The sequence below is a fragment of the Sparus aurata genome, chromosome 23 (genome assembly GCF_900880675.1).
Source record: "Sparus aurata chromosome 23, fSpaAur1.1, whole genome shotgun sequence".
NCBI classification, from domain to species: Eukaryota; Metazoa; Chordata; class Actinopteri; order Spariformes; family Sparidae; genus Sparus; species Sparus aurata.
In genome coordinates this window covers 12,218,673-12,233,836 of record NC_044209.1, presented here as the reverse complement: position 1 = coordinate 12,233,836, position 15,164 = coordinate 12,218,673, and the positions used below count along the sequence as shown (strand labels likewise).

The 15,164-nt window shown below is 39.7% G+C and overlaps 2 protein-coding genes across 4 annotated transcripts; one reads left to right on the top strand and one right to left on the bottom strand.

The window, feature by feature from the left end:
• The first annotated feature begins 781 nt into the window (after positions 1–781).
• nme4 (NME/NM23 nucleoside diphosphate kinase 4) lies at positions 782–5,606 on the top strand. Its single transcript, XM_030407029.1, has 5 exons — positions 782–949; positions 1,673–1,803; positions 1,893–1,994; positions 2,149–2,261; positions 2,456–5,606. Exons 1-5 carry the CDS (start codon positions 835–837, stop codon positions 2,574–2,576), a joined length of 582 nt encoding a protein of 193 aa, XP_030262889.1. The 5' UTR covers positions 782–834; the 3' UTR covers positions 2,577–5,606.
• Positions 3,919–15,119, bottom strand: eps8l1a (EPS8 signaling adaptor L1a). 3 transcript variants are annotated; one of them, XM_030407026.1, is made up of 14 exons: positions 14,983–15,119; positions 10,834–10,948; positions 10,645–10,703; positions 9,192–9,330; positions 8,453–8,541; positions 8,277–8,351; positions 8,053–8,201; positions 7,753–7,962; positions 7,375–7,483; positions 7,155–7,295; positions 6,895–7,033; positions 6,126–6,285; positions 5,066–5,198; positions 3,919–4,568 (listed from the first exon to the last, which is right to left on the bottom strand). In XM_030407026.1, exons 1-14 carry the CDS (start codon positions 15,097–15,099, stop codon positions 4,503–4,505), a joined length of 1,701 nt encoding a protein of 566 aa, XP_030262886.1. In that variant the 5' UTR covers positions 15,100–15,119; the 3' UTR covers positions 3,919–4,502. The 3 variants fall into 3 exon arrangements, with proteins under 3 accessions (XP_030262886.1, XP_030262888.1, XP_030262887.1); XM_030407028.1 differs by having other exon boundaries at positions 3,919–5,198; positions 14,979–14,996; XM_030407027.1 differs by lacking the exon at positions 14,983–15,119 and adding an exon at positions 11,746–11,940 and having other exon boundaries at positions 3,919–5,198.
• Positions 15,120–15,164: the final 45 nt, after the last annotated feature.

Sequence of the window (15,164 nt, the reverse complement as noted above, 5' to 3'; positions counted from 1 at the left end):
TCATTAAAAATGAAACACGACCACTGTCTCTTCTGTTGTTCTGTAGCTGGGACAGAACATAGGCACTTCTGTTGATTTATACACCAACAACAGAGCAATCCCGGTCGTACATTCGCCATTTTTTAACCGAGCGGAAAAAAATGGCGCCGTTTAGATAATTCCTTCGAGTGTGGCAAACCTTCACCTGGGGCGGTGCCACCAACCTAGGGGGACGCGTCTAATCTGTCGGTGACGTCACCGACAGACTATCTTCAACTGGCCTGTATAAACACACATTTTCTAAAGGCAGAGAAAGCAAAAAAGGGAGAAGATGAACTTTTTTCATACCAGGGGTGATTGTAGACAGGCCGGGGATGCATATTATTGATGGAAAACCGCTCTAAGGTGTATTTTGCATAATATGGGACGTTTAACATTCGGTTAAAGGGTAAGATATTGTGTCAAATTAAAACCATGTTTTCAAAGCTCTACTTGCAGGAACGCAAGTGCAGGATCAGTGTTTGGCTCTTAAACTCACGGTCACAACGTCCACTGTTGCATACAGAGGGCTGGAAACACATAATTGCCTGAGTGGAGAGATATAAAAACTTTAAGCATCAGCGAGAAATCCAATGATTGAATCAGATGTACATGGGAAATATTTCTGAATCACTGCTCAGTGATGAAATCTCATGGAGACGACATGTCTGGCATCACTAGAGTTAACTATGTTTTCAGATTGAGTGACAATAAGGGGGCAGACAGACCGACAGACAGACAGGGGGATGACTCGTGAGTTTTGATTGAGGAGGGTTGACTTCTCTCACCAGAGGCTGGCAGAACACACGTCAAAATATGGCCATGATGCAGCGGTGCTTTTCTAACAGAATTCTTCAACAGTTTTGCTCAGGGACTCAAGTGACTCTTTTATCCGGCTGTCACAGAGCTGCTGGGCGCAGGAGCTTATCAAGTAAGTGACCGAACTTTCACATCAGCTCGTCTGAAGGGAATTAACTAAGTGTGCATTTGTTGTTACTCGCTCACTGTTTCCTTTCATTAAGGAACGACATCAAGTGAAATGGTTAAGAACGCCCATTAGGAAAAATCTATATTTTTAATGTTATCCTGACATAAATGTATATATTTCTTCAGATTCTAATGATATCCTACAAATCCGCATTATTGCCATCGAATCTAAGACTTTACCTCTAATGCGCAATGTGTTTTTGTTCCAACCCTTTGCTGTTAGCGAAAACAAATGTTTCTTGCACAACTCATGGGGTCATGTACTTGAACTGGGTCAGAGGCACAGAAGATAGTGGTGATGGTGTCGGTAACAGAAACGGTGACCTGTGTTGTGCGTAATCAGGTCCGGACTTGTGCGTAAAGGGCAAAGCCAGGTGCCATGTAAGACATCCGAACCTTATTTCCCCAGAACTAAACTTCCATCCAGCCTGTTTACGAATCGCTGTACTTCACTGGCACAGTCAGCCCTAAAGTTAAATGCCAGCTGAGTTTCTCTTGTGGCAGGTCACGTGTGAATGTAATTGATCGCATACACTCGTTCATTAGCTCCCAGTAGGGCTGAAGCTGCTATTCTTTGCGCAGCAAGAACCACAAATAACCATCTAAATACATATCGGATAGTTTAGAGCCATAGAAATTAGTAGTCCTCCTCTGTGTTTCCCATCAGGTGTTCCAGGTGTAAGGGAGCGGACTCTTATAGCGATAAAGCCAGATGGAGTTCAACGTCGCCTTGTTGGACAGATCATTCAGCGATTTGAGCAGAGGGGCTTCAAGCTGGTGGGCTTGAAAATGTTGCAGGTATAGAAGTCTGAAATAAATGTTTGCTGGTGCTTGTGTGATGTGCAAGACCTTGTTCCTATTTAACTGTAGCTGCCTCTCTTGCGAAGGTGTCCGATGATCTCCTGTCTCAGCACTATGGTCAACTAAGGACAAAGCCCTTCTATCCCGGGCTGCTGCAGTACATGACCTCAGGCCCTGTGGTTGCCATGGTGAGGGCTCTTTTGTCTGCCTCTTTATTTCTACTTTTTTTAAATGACATTTTCCACCTTTCCATTAGTTTAGCAGACATGTATGTTTTAGAAAGTCCTTGCTAGAAAATCATTTATACACAATACAGAGTATTTGTTTTTATGTTTTGTGTAGGTGTGGGAAGGGTACAAAGTGATCGAGAGTTCACGTATGATGGTGGGACATACTAACCCAGCTGAGGCACAGCCAGGCACAGTCAGAGGAGATTTCAGCATTCATGTCAGCAGGTAATGGGATGTCATTTGATCTCATCATGTGTATGGTTAAATAGTACTAAAGTAACTTAAAAGTAACTTAAGTTTCAGGATTAAATTACAACCACATGAGGCTGCAACTTTACAAATACTGCATCTTGTTGACTTAACGCATGTGATTTTTCTGCCCTGGATGTAAAATAATGACGTGTGACGTTCATTTAAAGGAATGTGGTTCATGCCAGTGATTCGGTGGAGGGGGCACAGAGAGAGATCCAGCTGTGGTTTAAGGGAAAGGAGCTCTTGAACTGGGAGTGCTGTGACCACGCCAGCACCTTTGGGCTGTGAAGACTCTGAGAGTCCAACGCAGTGAGAATCGGTAATAACTACCTCTTCTCCTGCTGCTCGAAGGTCTGTTTCTTATGACGGTGTGACCAAAGTGATTGGAAAAAGATGAATCATGTCGACTGTTCCTACCAAATAATTTACCTCAGAATAAGTGCACTTAAAATCACAAAGTTTTTTTTTTGTTTAAATCTATGTCAGTTTTTTTTATATTTTCAACTACACACATAGATTTAAAATAGGAGAAGTTTGCCTTTGATCTCAGGACAGGATGTTTGCACTAATTGTTTGTCATTCAGTGACATATTATCTTATTAATGTGTGTGAAATACATGAATATATCAAACACAAATGACAGTTACGGAAACTGTTAGTGTATCAGGACTTGATTTACAGTTTAAATGTTTTTATTATACTTTGATTTAAAGCAGGTGTAATGTATGCCTGTTAGCTGCTCTGCTGTGCGATGATCAGGCACAGCTCCCACATGCCTATGGATTACACAGAATCTCTAGTCTGTCAACACAGAGAGAAAACAATCCCCATTTTTTAAAGAGACTAAAATCGTCTTTTTGGCAACATAAAACATCATTTAACATTTCCACAAAGCCTTTCTGTGAAGGAATAATAAGTAAAATCCTATGTGCACTCGATGGCCAGTTTATTCAGTACGCCTTGCTGTACTGGATTGGATCATCTTCTTCAAAGATTTTGGTCCATATTGATCTGATAACATCACACAGCTGCTGCAGTTTTGTTGGCTGCACATCCATCTGGCAAAAAGCCCCTCCATAACCACGTCGCAAATGTGCTCCTTTAGATTAAGATCTGGTGACTGCGGACATTTGTGTACAGGTTTTTTGTTAATTTTATACTTGAACTATGCCCCTCAAATATCTTTATGTATTTTTTTTACTTGACTCAAATTTTAATTAGTTAAATGTGTATACTGACCCTCATGAAGTTATCATGAGGGTCAGTACCCAACTGATATTGGAATAGTTGCTCATAGTTAAGCCTACATCAAACATTTGACTTCTGGTTAATTTTTTCTGTATGTGCTGGTGCTGTTAAAGTAAATGTTGTTGATGATGATGATTTAACTCCACCTGCTGTTATTGAGCTCTGGGTGGATTCAGATTTTATGTATGTTGACATCTTCATTCTTGACGTCTTTAGTATTAATAATTAAATGACTTATCTTATTGTTCGCATGATTTTTATTAAATTGTATGTATATGTACTACATACTGATCACATGACTTGTCTATGTCAGAATATGAGAAGAAGAATCGGAGCAAATTCATATCTATGATAAAAGAAATAACACACAATGCCAGTACTCTGACAGCAATGTACTGTTATGTATTTCTGTATTGTACAGCATGTCGACACTGTCTTGTGAGCAGGCAGTAAACACAAAAAAATCAAATATCTGACTGTTCTGTTGAGTCCTAGGTATTTTTGAACAGAAAACGGTTCTTTATAGCTCTAAAAAGAAGATTTCAGTCCATTGCTGTTAAAACTAACAATCAGTGTGATTATGTTTATTGTACTGCATTTATGTTATTTTGTCATGTTTAATGATTCAGATACCGGCTTCAAAAGACAATAGAAATATTTAAAGTGTACAAGTATGATGAACACCAAATGGTAAAATAACTTTAGTTTAAAGCTTATTTGTCTTAAAAACCTGTGGAAATCCAAACCAGGCCAAATATGAATTAGTGTTAGTGAGTGAGCTTCACCTTTTACACAGCTTGCACAGTTGATGAGTCTGTGGCACATATGAGACATAACAGCATGGATGATTTACATTAACCTGCAAAATCACTTTGTGCGTCCAACTGTGTGCACTAACACATTCATCACCATTGATGCCGCCTTGGTATTAGTCTGAAAGCCAGGTCACACTGCATCACTCCCAGATTATTGGTCAATCTTCAGCTTTTGCTTCTCCATCGCAGTCTCTAGCTCTGTGGCTTTGCGTACATCCTGTGGAGGACACAAGAAAAAAATGTGAATTCACAACCAAATATTAAAGAAACCTTTTGGTGGGGCAAACTTGTTAAGAAGCCGCCTAACTTCTTTAGTTGATTAGTTTGAAACTGTTATTTTTGCTATTATTCGGTTGCATTTTAAAACCAAGGTCTGTGCTGTGAATGTCAAATTAAAAGACACACCTGAAGACATCCATTATGAAATTTGTTAAATACCAGACCAACAACAAGAGGGCTCTCTAGTTATTAACAACTATAAAATCTACCCACCATCGGCGAGGTCCATATCAGCTAATATAGATTTGGAGTTTTGTAAATCAGAAAGTAAATAATGTTTAATCAATGTAGGTCAGTAACAATGTAAAATGATGCAAGTCTGTGCATCAGTCAAGGCTGAGCAAACAACCACCTCAAAAAACCTGGACCCAGGCATAACCACACAAACACACACACAAAAACACACAGTACGGCCAAAGCAAACAGTCGACAAACCTCCAGGAGGGTCTTCTGTATCAGAATTTGGCTGTAAACTCTTGCACCTTCCTCTGGTGACACAGTGCGGAGCTCCTCTTTATTCAGGGAAAACAGCTGCGCTCCAGTTAGAATGCCCAGACTCTGAATCGTCCTAACAAAGAAGAGAGCAACAAAATCAGTGTTCGTGCTTCATTACCATAAAGCAACATTATGTAGAAATTGGCGTTTTGGGCAATTTGGCGCCCCTCAAGTGTCTGAGTGCAACACCACTGTTTCAGATACTAATCCCAAGTCTGTAACAATTTGTCTGACTTAATGTTGGTGCTAACCACTAACAAAACTCATTACATCCTAACAATGTTACATTACAGTATATTGAAAACTTGTATCTTGTAGTAAACATGTAACGCTGTGATCATACCATCAAATGATTTTGAAGCTGTTATTTTAAGTTAAAGCAGTTACATTGCTTTAAATGAACTATCATGGTTACAAGGTTCACCTATCTTTGAAGAATCCAGTCATTTAAACTGTAATAAATAAAAGAAGATCCAAGCTTCTCTTCTCTGAGAAATCATTTCTTAATTTTTTCTTGCTGCTTTTTAAAGTGCCACTAAATTTTTCTCAGCCCAGTTCAACTCAACTCAGCTCACAGTTAAGATGCAACACATAAACATTGGCATGGAGGACATTTTGACATTTGAGGGCGCTGTTGTCCACTAAACAATATCTAGGAGTGGTTGTTGAAGGCGGTATGTGCTGCAAGTATAATGCAATTCATTATGGAGATGATTTGATTTTCTTCATTGTTCTTCACGTCGACAGTCCCGAAGCGTCCTTTAAGCGCCCCCATACAACTCACTGCAATCTCCAATAACATCTGAGTCTTGCTCTAAATTTCCTGATACAGTAGGAGTCAATAATGCCCCTGAATCATTTTCATTTAGTATAACATTAAAGCAATAATGTTATAATGTTTATAATGGATAATAATGTTTGGTGTGATTGTGGATCTTGAGGCTTGGGTATAACTGAACAATTGTGTGAGCTGGAGTCTCCTCCAACCGTGCACACTCACTGCTGACTGAAGCCCTTGCTGGTGAGCCAGGCCTCCACCTCGGCAGACGGTGAGTGATAGTTCAGGGGGACAGAAGTGTCAGCTGTGCGGGGGACCACTCGACGGACTGAGCCTCTTTTCTCAGCCAGCCGCTGAAGTAGCTCATCATTCATTATCAGGACTGCAAATATGATACACACAAAACCAAGTAGTTTTCCCAACATTAGTGCTCCACACCCAGGGTTGTTTTGAATAAACTTCGAAGCAAAAAATGTTAATGATATCTGTCTGCAAAATGTCAGCTGATTTTTAAACCACACAGTCAGTTCATGTCCGGTTAATCCCTGTTCTTCCTATCAATGACATCCTGGTATTCTGTAATATTACACTGTTCAAACATCTGACTGCCCCTGCAAAAAACCCCAAAGCTCACCAATAATTTCTCTAATTACATTTCTCATTATACATCAATGTATAGTAAGAACAATTGCCTGGAGAGAAACATTTCAGTTAGATATAGGGATTTGTTTTAAGACAATTTTGACTTGTTTAATTCACAGATTCTTGCACAAATGCCTTAATCTATATTCTACAAATAGCACGTTGCAATAATAGTTTATTAGCTTTTTTTTCACTTATTTGTCATGTCTTTGGATGAGTTTATGGGTTGCAGATACCAAGAAATTTAACACAAGTTCCTGAGATCAAGTTCCTGAACTCTCTTGATACTCTAACAAGTCCCCCTTTGTGATTTACCACAGCTGATATTCAACATGTATAGGCACGTTACCTCGGTCACTGTCCTCTCCCTGCATTGTTGTTGAAGGTAAAACCATGCTCTGTGGTCGCAATGGGCTTGTTGGACTGGTCCCAATTGGACTTTGTGGAGCATATGAGAAGTACTTTGACCGAGGGGAAAGGGCCGTCCTCTGTTGTGGAAAAGAAGGAATTAATAAAAACTGCAAAGCAGCATGAGGGAAAATGCCACCAATGTTTGAGGCAACAGCAAAAGATGTGTGTGTCTGTGTTGCGTGTGTGTATGAACTCTACCGTTGACTGTCTGCGTACCACTGGGCTGTCTCTCCCAGTGTTATTCAGAGCAGACAGGGGCTCCAGGATATTAAAGGGAACAAATCCTATCTGATCAAAGCGATTTCGACACTTCCACCATCGTTTTGATGACTCGATTACCTGAACAAAAGATGACTCACAAATCAGTCGAGTTTTGTGACATATTCTAATTCCTCTCAGTCTAATTATGGGTGTGTACCTCTAGTGTTTCTCCTTGTAGCACAGAGAGTTCACTGCTGTTTCGAGCCACAAAGTCATAACTGCAGCAGTAAAGTCTCTCACCCTCAGGCGGAAGGCTACTTCCATTTCTGGAATAGAAATGTCAGTTCAAACATGCATCACGTATAAAAAAAACAACAACAAAAAATAGAATTAATAAAAAAAAAATGCAGAGTATAACATATCAGTAATGTTTCTAAAGAGATACACTGATATGATTTATTCTAATTTCATCCTCCATACTGATTTAATAAGGCAATAAACTGCCGGTTAAAGCCATCAGGAATTTGGCTGGCTTGTCACTCCTGCTATAAAAGATAATAATGCCATGTTCTTTCTTCAGTGTCTACATGCTTACACATCATCACTGTCTTCCGCATGGCCTTCCGCTGTCTGTTGTGCTTGGTTCTGTAGAGTTTGTGCCGCCCTACTTTCCCTGAAGGCATCTTGTTTGTGCTGCGACTCGATGGGATCCTCTAAAGTCTGGCTAGTTGAGTCAGACACCGGAGGCTGCCACCCATCCAGGAAGACAGGTGTGTATGGAGGAACAGACACACTAAGTTGTGAACTGTGAAAGAAGGCAGGAGGATCTTGTTAGAGCAACATTACACGCTGACAGAGATTTACACACATATACAAACATGTACAACACACAGACCGGGGTGAAGTCCAGTTGGGCCCTAATGAAGTCCACAGCCCCTTTTCCCCCTCGGTCAGATGCTCTTGGAGCAGTGAAACAGCACCACTGGTCATAGCAGGACTGACCACTGATGTACCTAACTCTGGCCCTCCAGTGGTTTTCACCATCTGAGAAAGAGAGTATTGCTTCAGTCAATACCACACAGTGAGAGGGACAGACAAACTAGTGAATAACAGACCCACCAGTCCAAGAGGCACAAAGATGGGATGCAAAAGCTCCGGTGCATCAGGCTGTGTGATGGATGACTTCAGGCGGTCCTAAAATGGAACATTAATGTGCATTTACAGTGGATTTATCAAAACTTATATGTAAAACTTTTCAGACAAATTTTGCTTAAATATGACTAGTCTATTCTCACCAGCAGACTGAGGGAGTACTTGATTTTCTGAAAGATATCCACAAATTCTTCCTCTGATGGAGGGCAGGCTTTCATGGTCAACAAATCATCTGCACAATGAAGAGCACAATCAAAGCTGCAATCAAAACAACTTACTTAGGATACATGAGAAATAACATGTGAAACACGCATTCACATTCATTTGTAATTATGTAGACTTCATATACATTGGTGTCATAACCATTTATTATGTGTTCTGTATTCTTATAACAATTTGCAAACTGCCAAATGCAAGTTAAATAGCATGTCTTTAAGAGTTAATGTTAACATGAAAGAATAATAGTAAGGAAAAATAATATAAAAGAGTAACTTAAGGACTTCAGTAAAATAAAGTCTTCAGGTGAAGGTGTGGGGTGTTTGCTCTAGCTTGTTCCAGCAAGTACTCCTACAAAACAATGACTGCTAGTGAGTAATGGTAATTACAATCTTTAATACAGTCATACATTCATAGACTTATCAACGGTCACACCTGTCCCAGCACGCACTGGCCACAAACCTGGGATACGCCCTGGTCAAGTTGTGAGGACAGCGCAGGGCAAAGTCAGAAAAAAGCTAACACTCTAATCTTATTCACATGTATTTGCAATTTTATTTTGTTGAGAAAACATCACTTTCTTGCTATATTACTTCAGACTCCTTTCCTAAAATATAATCTGACATATACAGTGGTTAGAAGAAAAATTGAAGAAAGAGCTCTTACCATCTTGATTCTGCTTCTTCTTGCTCTTCCTGCTTCTCGTCCTCTTCCCCCTCTGGTTGAGAATGCTCTGGGCCTCAGCTGTCTGCTGCAAGCGTGACATGAATCGCTCCACATCATCAAAGCAGTGGTTCAGAATCTCCTGATTAAGACAAACACAGCAAATATTATCATGCCGTTTAATTAACACTCGTCTCAACAAACAAACTGAACATAACAATCTCCACCAGGTAAGAGCTCAAACACCAAAAGGTAGCTCCTGCAATACACTCAGGACTGAATCGAATCCCCTTATTCACAACTGTATACAATCTCTGTGACAAGCTCATGTGTAAGTTATAATTAATATGAAATAATCCCACTAACACACTCTTTGTGGTTAAATTGGTGAAGTGGTTCATTATAATATCAGCAAACAAAGAAAAATCAACTAAAAGTCTTAAATGATGTGTTAATTCTGTGTATGTTACCATTCTGTACATTTCTTTTTATATTCTGGGTATCATATGCATGACATATTTCACATTAACATATTTTCATATCATCTATTTATTAAAGATTGAAGAAATGCTCTTTAATTCTATAGACATACTGAACTGGCTTTTGTCTCCACACCTTGCAGCTGGCTTCAAGAGCTATTTTTTTACATATCCTATAATGCCAATAATACTAATAATTAATAAAAATGCAAATTTAATGTTGATCAATATTTCCAGTCTTCACCTCACCATCACTGCTGTTGTCTTTTGCAAGTATAACAGATGGTTTATGTCCTGATTGTGCAGATAAACTTGATAGGCCAATTTGTCATGACTACAGCCATGTCACTAGATTTTCCTTGTGTTCCTCATCTTTTCCCTTCCCTTGTTTTTCTTGTGTTTGTCTTCTGTCTGTGAGTTTGTCAGTGTCTGTTCAGTGGGTGTGGTGATGATCCTCATTCTCAGCTCTCTGACTGGGACTATCTACACACCTGCAATCCATCTACTCATTAAGCCTGCAGCACAGGAACTCTGGTCCTTCCTCCACCCAGTGCCAGGTTGTTGTTGCGTCAGCCTCTGTGATAGTAGCACCTCTTGACCACCATTAATTGTGCATTCAAGTTATCTCTTTTTGCCTCACTTTGATTTTTGACCCCCTATGATCACCCCCTGCCTGCCTGCCTGCCAGATCACTTATCCCTGACTGCAACTCTGCACCACTGACTCCCAAGTGTTCCGGTCTACTCAGCCTCACAACTTCCCGCTGCCTTCATTGCTGGACTTACCCTCACCATCGTCTTCACATTCAGCATTGTTCAATAAACCAACTTCTATCCACCACATCCTGAGTTCGGTTCTGTATTTGGGATCATTTGTCTTTAGGTAACCCTCTCCTATGACTTTAACATCTTATTTGTAAACCACATACTGTACAATATTACATAAGGAATATTTATATTGTGTATTTAAGTACATACCACTTCTCTCGCTGCATTCAGTAGAGATGTATTATTTGACTCCCCATTGTCACCATTCACTGAGAGGAGAAAGACACGCAAAAATATTAGGTCAGTTCCAAGCAGCAGGAAAAACAGATGCAGATAATAAAAATATGTATTTGTAACTGCACATGTTCTAACTTATAAATAAGTCTTGAATGAATATACCTTTTCCAGAATCTTTGTAGATGGGAAGGCCACCAGGAGGAGGCTGCTCTCCTGGAGTTAGCATGACTCGGACCCCTGAATGCTTTCTCGGGACCACAGGAGGTGGTGCAGACATCTGTTGTGTTTGAACACAGACAGAGTAAAGTCAAGCATATATATATACAATAGGGGACAATACTTAAGGTAATATAATTAACTTTTTCTAGCCAAATGTTCACAGGTAAAATAACTTTAATATCCTGTTCCTTGGAACATGTTGTATTAGCTCTCAGTGTGAATCATACATTCCATACTAAATTGAAATGCATGTCTTTACTTTTCTTGCTGGACAGTCAAGATTGTTTAATGTGAAAATATTTTATCGACTTTATCCAACAAGCTTATCTTAGCTTCACCCGAATAAAAATTATAAATGGGGGCTTGATATTGTCACATTCCACAAGCTGACTGTAAGAATGCTGAGCATTCTGTCTGCACACACGCACGTGACAGATACACACGACAGGAAAAACCGCTGTCACCAGATGTATGGTATGTAGTTGACACAACCACCAAAACTTGATAGAACCAGTAGCTGAATAATTATAAAAGTCAGTTTATCATAAGTTTGAGTTATGCAAACACTTTGTAGCTATATGCTATCCTTTCCTTTCCTCTTGCCTATTATTCTTCCTCTTTCAAACTTTTTTCTGACAAAAACTATTGTACAGAGAAATTATTGAATATGTTGTAGTAGGATGAAGTGAAGCTGCTTCAAAAGTCTCCTTTGAGCAACATATTACTTGGCAGCTGTCATTCATATGACAGGTGTACTTGTCTCTCAAACCCTCTGTCAACTAAACACACATCGCACACTCACACACATACTGTTTGCACAATGATAACAAATAAAATCTAGATGCATCACTGTACCTTTTAGTGCGGCTCGAGCATACAAATCCAGGGCACAGAAACCTATCCTCGTGCTGAGTTGAATGCGCACTGAGCTTAGCTGTTTACACGGGAACGTCCTACCTTCTTGAGATATGCAGAAACAAGAAAAACGAGTCTGGCTGTCTTTTCAGAGTTAATCGGTGTTGCTTTCACTCTCCTCTGATTCTCTGATACATTCAGACACACACTCCCTCCTTCCTCCCACTCTTCTCTCTGCATCTTTGTGAGTCTCTCCTTCCTTTTGACAGGCATTTCTATCAACAACTGCCTGTGGCTTGTGCCAAGGGGCTAATGTGACCTGTAACAAATGCCATTTGAGAAATGTAACGCAGTCTTCCTCAAACACTCAACCTCCAACTATTCTGACATCAAGTTTCGTTTGAGATACTAAAAACAAAGCCCAGGTCGAGATAAGCCTGAGAGCTAGAAAAGGTCATTAACAGTTCAAATTAAGATTTTTTTAATATAAAAATAAAGTTTAATATGCACTTATTGACTGACAGAAATCATACGACATTGAAAGAATTAATCAACTGAGAATTTGTCAAATAAAACACTGTGAATGAAAGACATGTCATTGTTAAAAAGGACAGAACTGCACGCTTGTTTCAGAAATTCCAGAAAGGAGTATGAGCTCTGATAAGTGTTGAAGCTCTTCAACACTGTGAAAATATTGACTATGAACAATGAGCACAATTGCAAAAACAGACAAGAAGACAAAGCAATTAAATGATATGTTAGAAGGTGTAGAAAAGGATGTTAGTGAAACATTTGATATCTGGTTTCTGATATGAAGATGTTTTCTCCAGAACACTGTAGCACTGCAGACTCATGTCACCATCAGTAGTTTGAAAGATGTTGTATTAAATAGCAATCCTACTGTGGATAAAACAGATAATTGTGGATGCTTGTGTTTTTTTCAGAAATAGGGTCAGTCAATAGGCCCTCAGCCATACAGTAATGGTGATGCTGGTCAACTAAAGTAAAGCAGAAGATCAACGGGATCCTGTCAGAAGTCAGCCATTCCTAAACTTTAAAATGTTGTTTTTTGAGTGCCCAGGTACCAAAGGTCAAACAATGGTGGATCGAGAAGTGGGTATATTGACCATTTATCTTAGAATTAGGACCTCATTTCTGTAAAGGGGCAAATGTATCAAGGCTGAGCTGTTTGTGAACAGTTACACCAGCTGGATTGATAGACAGATATTGTAAATGGATACTTAATTGTCATTGCATTTTGAAACACAACAAACTTTTTTTGGCAGCAATCCATATCATAGCAGCATTAGATATAAAAAAAATAAATACTCTATAAAACTATGTATATAATAGATAGTCCATAATTAATAAGTAGTCCCTAAAATTGATAGAGTGCTAAAAACATGAAAAGTTATTGCACATTATCAGTTATTGCCCTGGGATCAGGTACTAATTCATCAGTTTTCTAAGGGGAAACCCTACATACAATTAATGCAAAAGAGAGAGGGGAAACATATCACCATCTTTATGTAATTGAGTTTAAGAAATAACATACATTTAATCAGGCTATGTGTAAGAAGTTAAGCTTGTACACAATATCACATAGTTAATGTTGTGTTTGGCTAAGTTTCCACTAGATGGCAGTATTAGCTTCTGCTGCATTCACCAGGCTTGAACCAAGGCAAGACTACCTCAATAGGTTCTTGGGCGAATGGATCAAGTAGTCTTGTGAAATCACATGTTTTATACATTAAACTAGTTGTACAAAAAACAGTTCCATTCGTATATAATTTCTCACTGTGATATGATACACATAATTTTGAGCAACAACAGGTCTTATCTCAGCCTAAGAGCTTTTCAGCTGACCTCTACAATTAGCTCAGGATTTACTGTACTGCCTTGAGCCTTGCATTCATTCAGAGCTTTGACTTGTCAAAAGGACACTTATAATCTGCATCCCAACAGTATGTGTGATGCAGTTCCAGTGACTTACACTGGAGGAAAGAGGGTAAACCCCCCATATTGGCCCATCTTTGAATTTAGTAGAAAAGTGTTCCTTTCAAATCAAGTTCAAAGCAGTTTCTTTATCACAAGTTGCTTGTATCATCAGAAATCATACAGATTTACTCTTTTACCACCCCATATGTCAAGAACCATAACCTTTAGGAATCCATAAGGTGGATTCCTGAATTCATTCTAGCAAGCATGTAGGGTCATTCTAGCATATTTGTTCCATGAGGGGGAAGTAGGCTTCACATTTGTCAACCAACAGGTGGCCGAGAATCTACTACTGACTTGTCTTGCTCAGCCAGCTGTGCACGGAGGCTTGCTTATTAGCTCTACTGGTGATGTGTTAGGAGCTGTCTACAGGCAGACACGATAGTCATCTTGAGCCCAGACTCCATGCAAGCCTCGAATACACCAAAAACCAAACCAAAATCCAAGACGATATATATAGTCTCATATCACAATAACAACATCGACATATTTTCCAGCACTTCGTGTTTATCTTGGACACAAAAAAGTTTAACCCTCTAAAGTTTACACTCTTAATTTTCTCCTGGGTGACATGACTGACTGAGTTACTACATGCGACTGCATACTCAGCAGACTTCTCCTATATTTTATATGTTTGCAGTTTAGGATTTTTCATACAAACTATAAGATTGGGTTCGGTATTCCATACACCTCCCCTTCAAAAAGTTTCCACTCTTGACAAAGTTTTGTTTTTGAAAGGCCTCTAAAGTAGCCAACATTTTGCCAATGGACTTTTAAAAGTCTACATTATGGCCTAGAGTAAAAAAGCTGGAATCGAAATTATTCCATGATCTTTTTTGAATGTTTCCTGATCTCACACAAATCCAACTAAATTCACGGCTTTATTGTATTCTATTTTATTTTTGCATGACGCAACAACCAATGAGGGCGCTGATTGCTGGAGCTGCTCGGAGTTAATTGGGAGTTAACGGGGGCTCATTAGGCGCGGACAGCCACCGCATATTTGTTCTGAGCCCCGTGTGGCCGACACTTGAATTGACCTGTACTAACGATGCAATCAGCGCCTGTACCCTGATTGCACGCATATGCGCGCACTTATAATCGGCGAACTAAATTTTCGGCAAACGACACCTTACAGAAATGTAGTATAGAGCAGTAAGTACATGAGCACAGTCAGTAACAGTTCTCATGTGAAATTACAACAAACACACACACACACACACACACACACACACACACACAAGCCTCAGCAGCGTGTACTCCTTCGTCGTCCAGCCCCGTTGAATGATTTGGGGAAGGGCCGTTCAGCCCCCTCGGTCCTCCCATTGGCTCCAGTTGCACTGACTTCTGCCTCATGTCTTCTTTGGTTGGCGACGACAAAGCCTGCTCCCACAATAAGAAACGTGGCCGCAAGTTGTCAA

What these genes read in the sequence shown, in the direction of transcription:
- nme4 (XM_030407029.1), top strand. Translation starts at nt 835, where the DNA reads ATGGCCATGATGCAGCGGTGCTTTTCTAACAGAATTCTTCAACAGTTT. An exon ending in TGGGCTTGAAAATGTTGCAG is followed by an intron (nt 1,804 to 1,892) that starts GTATAGAAGTCT and finishes TCTCTTGCGAAG; the next exon opens with GTGTCCGATGATCTCCTGTC. An exon ending in TTCAGCATTCATGTCAGCAG is followed by an intron (nt 2,262 to 2,455) that starts GTAATGGGATGT and finishes GTTCATTTAAAG; the next exon opens with GAATGTGGTTCATGCCAGTG.
- eps8l1a (XM_030407026.1), bottom strand. Translation starts at nt 15,099, where the DNA reads ATGAGGCAGAAGTCAGTGCAACTGGAGCCAATGGGAGGACCGAGGGGG. An exon ending in CTACAAAGATTCTGGAAAAG is followed by an intron (nt 10,704 to 10,833) that starts GTATATTCATTC and finishes TTCTCCTCTCAG; the next exon opens with TGAATGGTGACAATGGGGAG. An exon ending in AGTACTCCCTCAGTCTGCTG is followed by an intron (nt 8,352 to 8,452) that starts GTGAGAATAGAC and finishes GTTCCATTTTAG; the next exon opens with GACCGCCTGAAGTCATCCAT.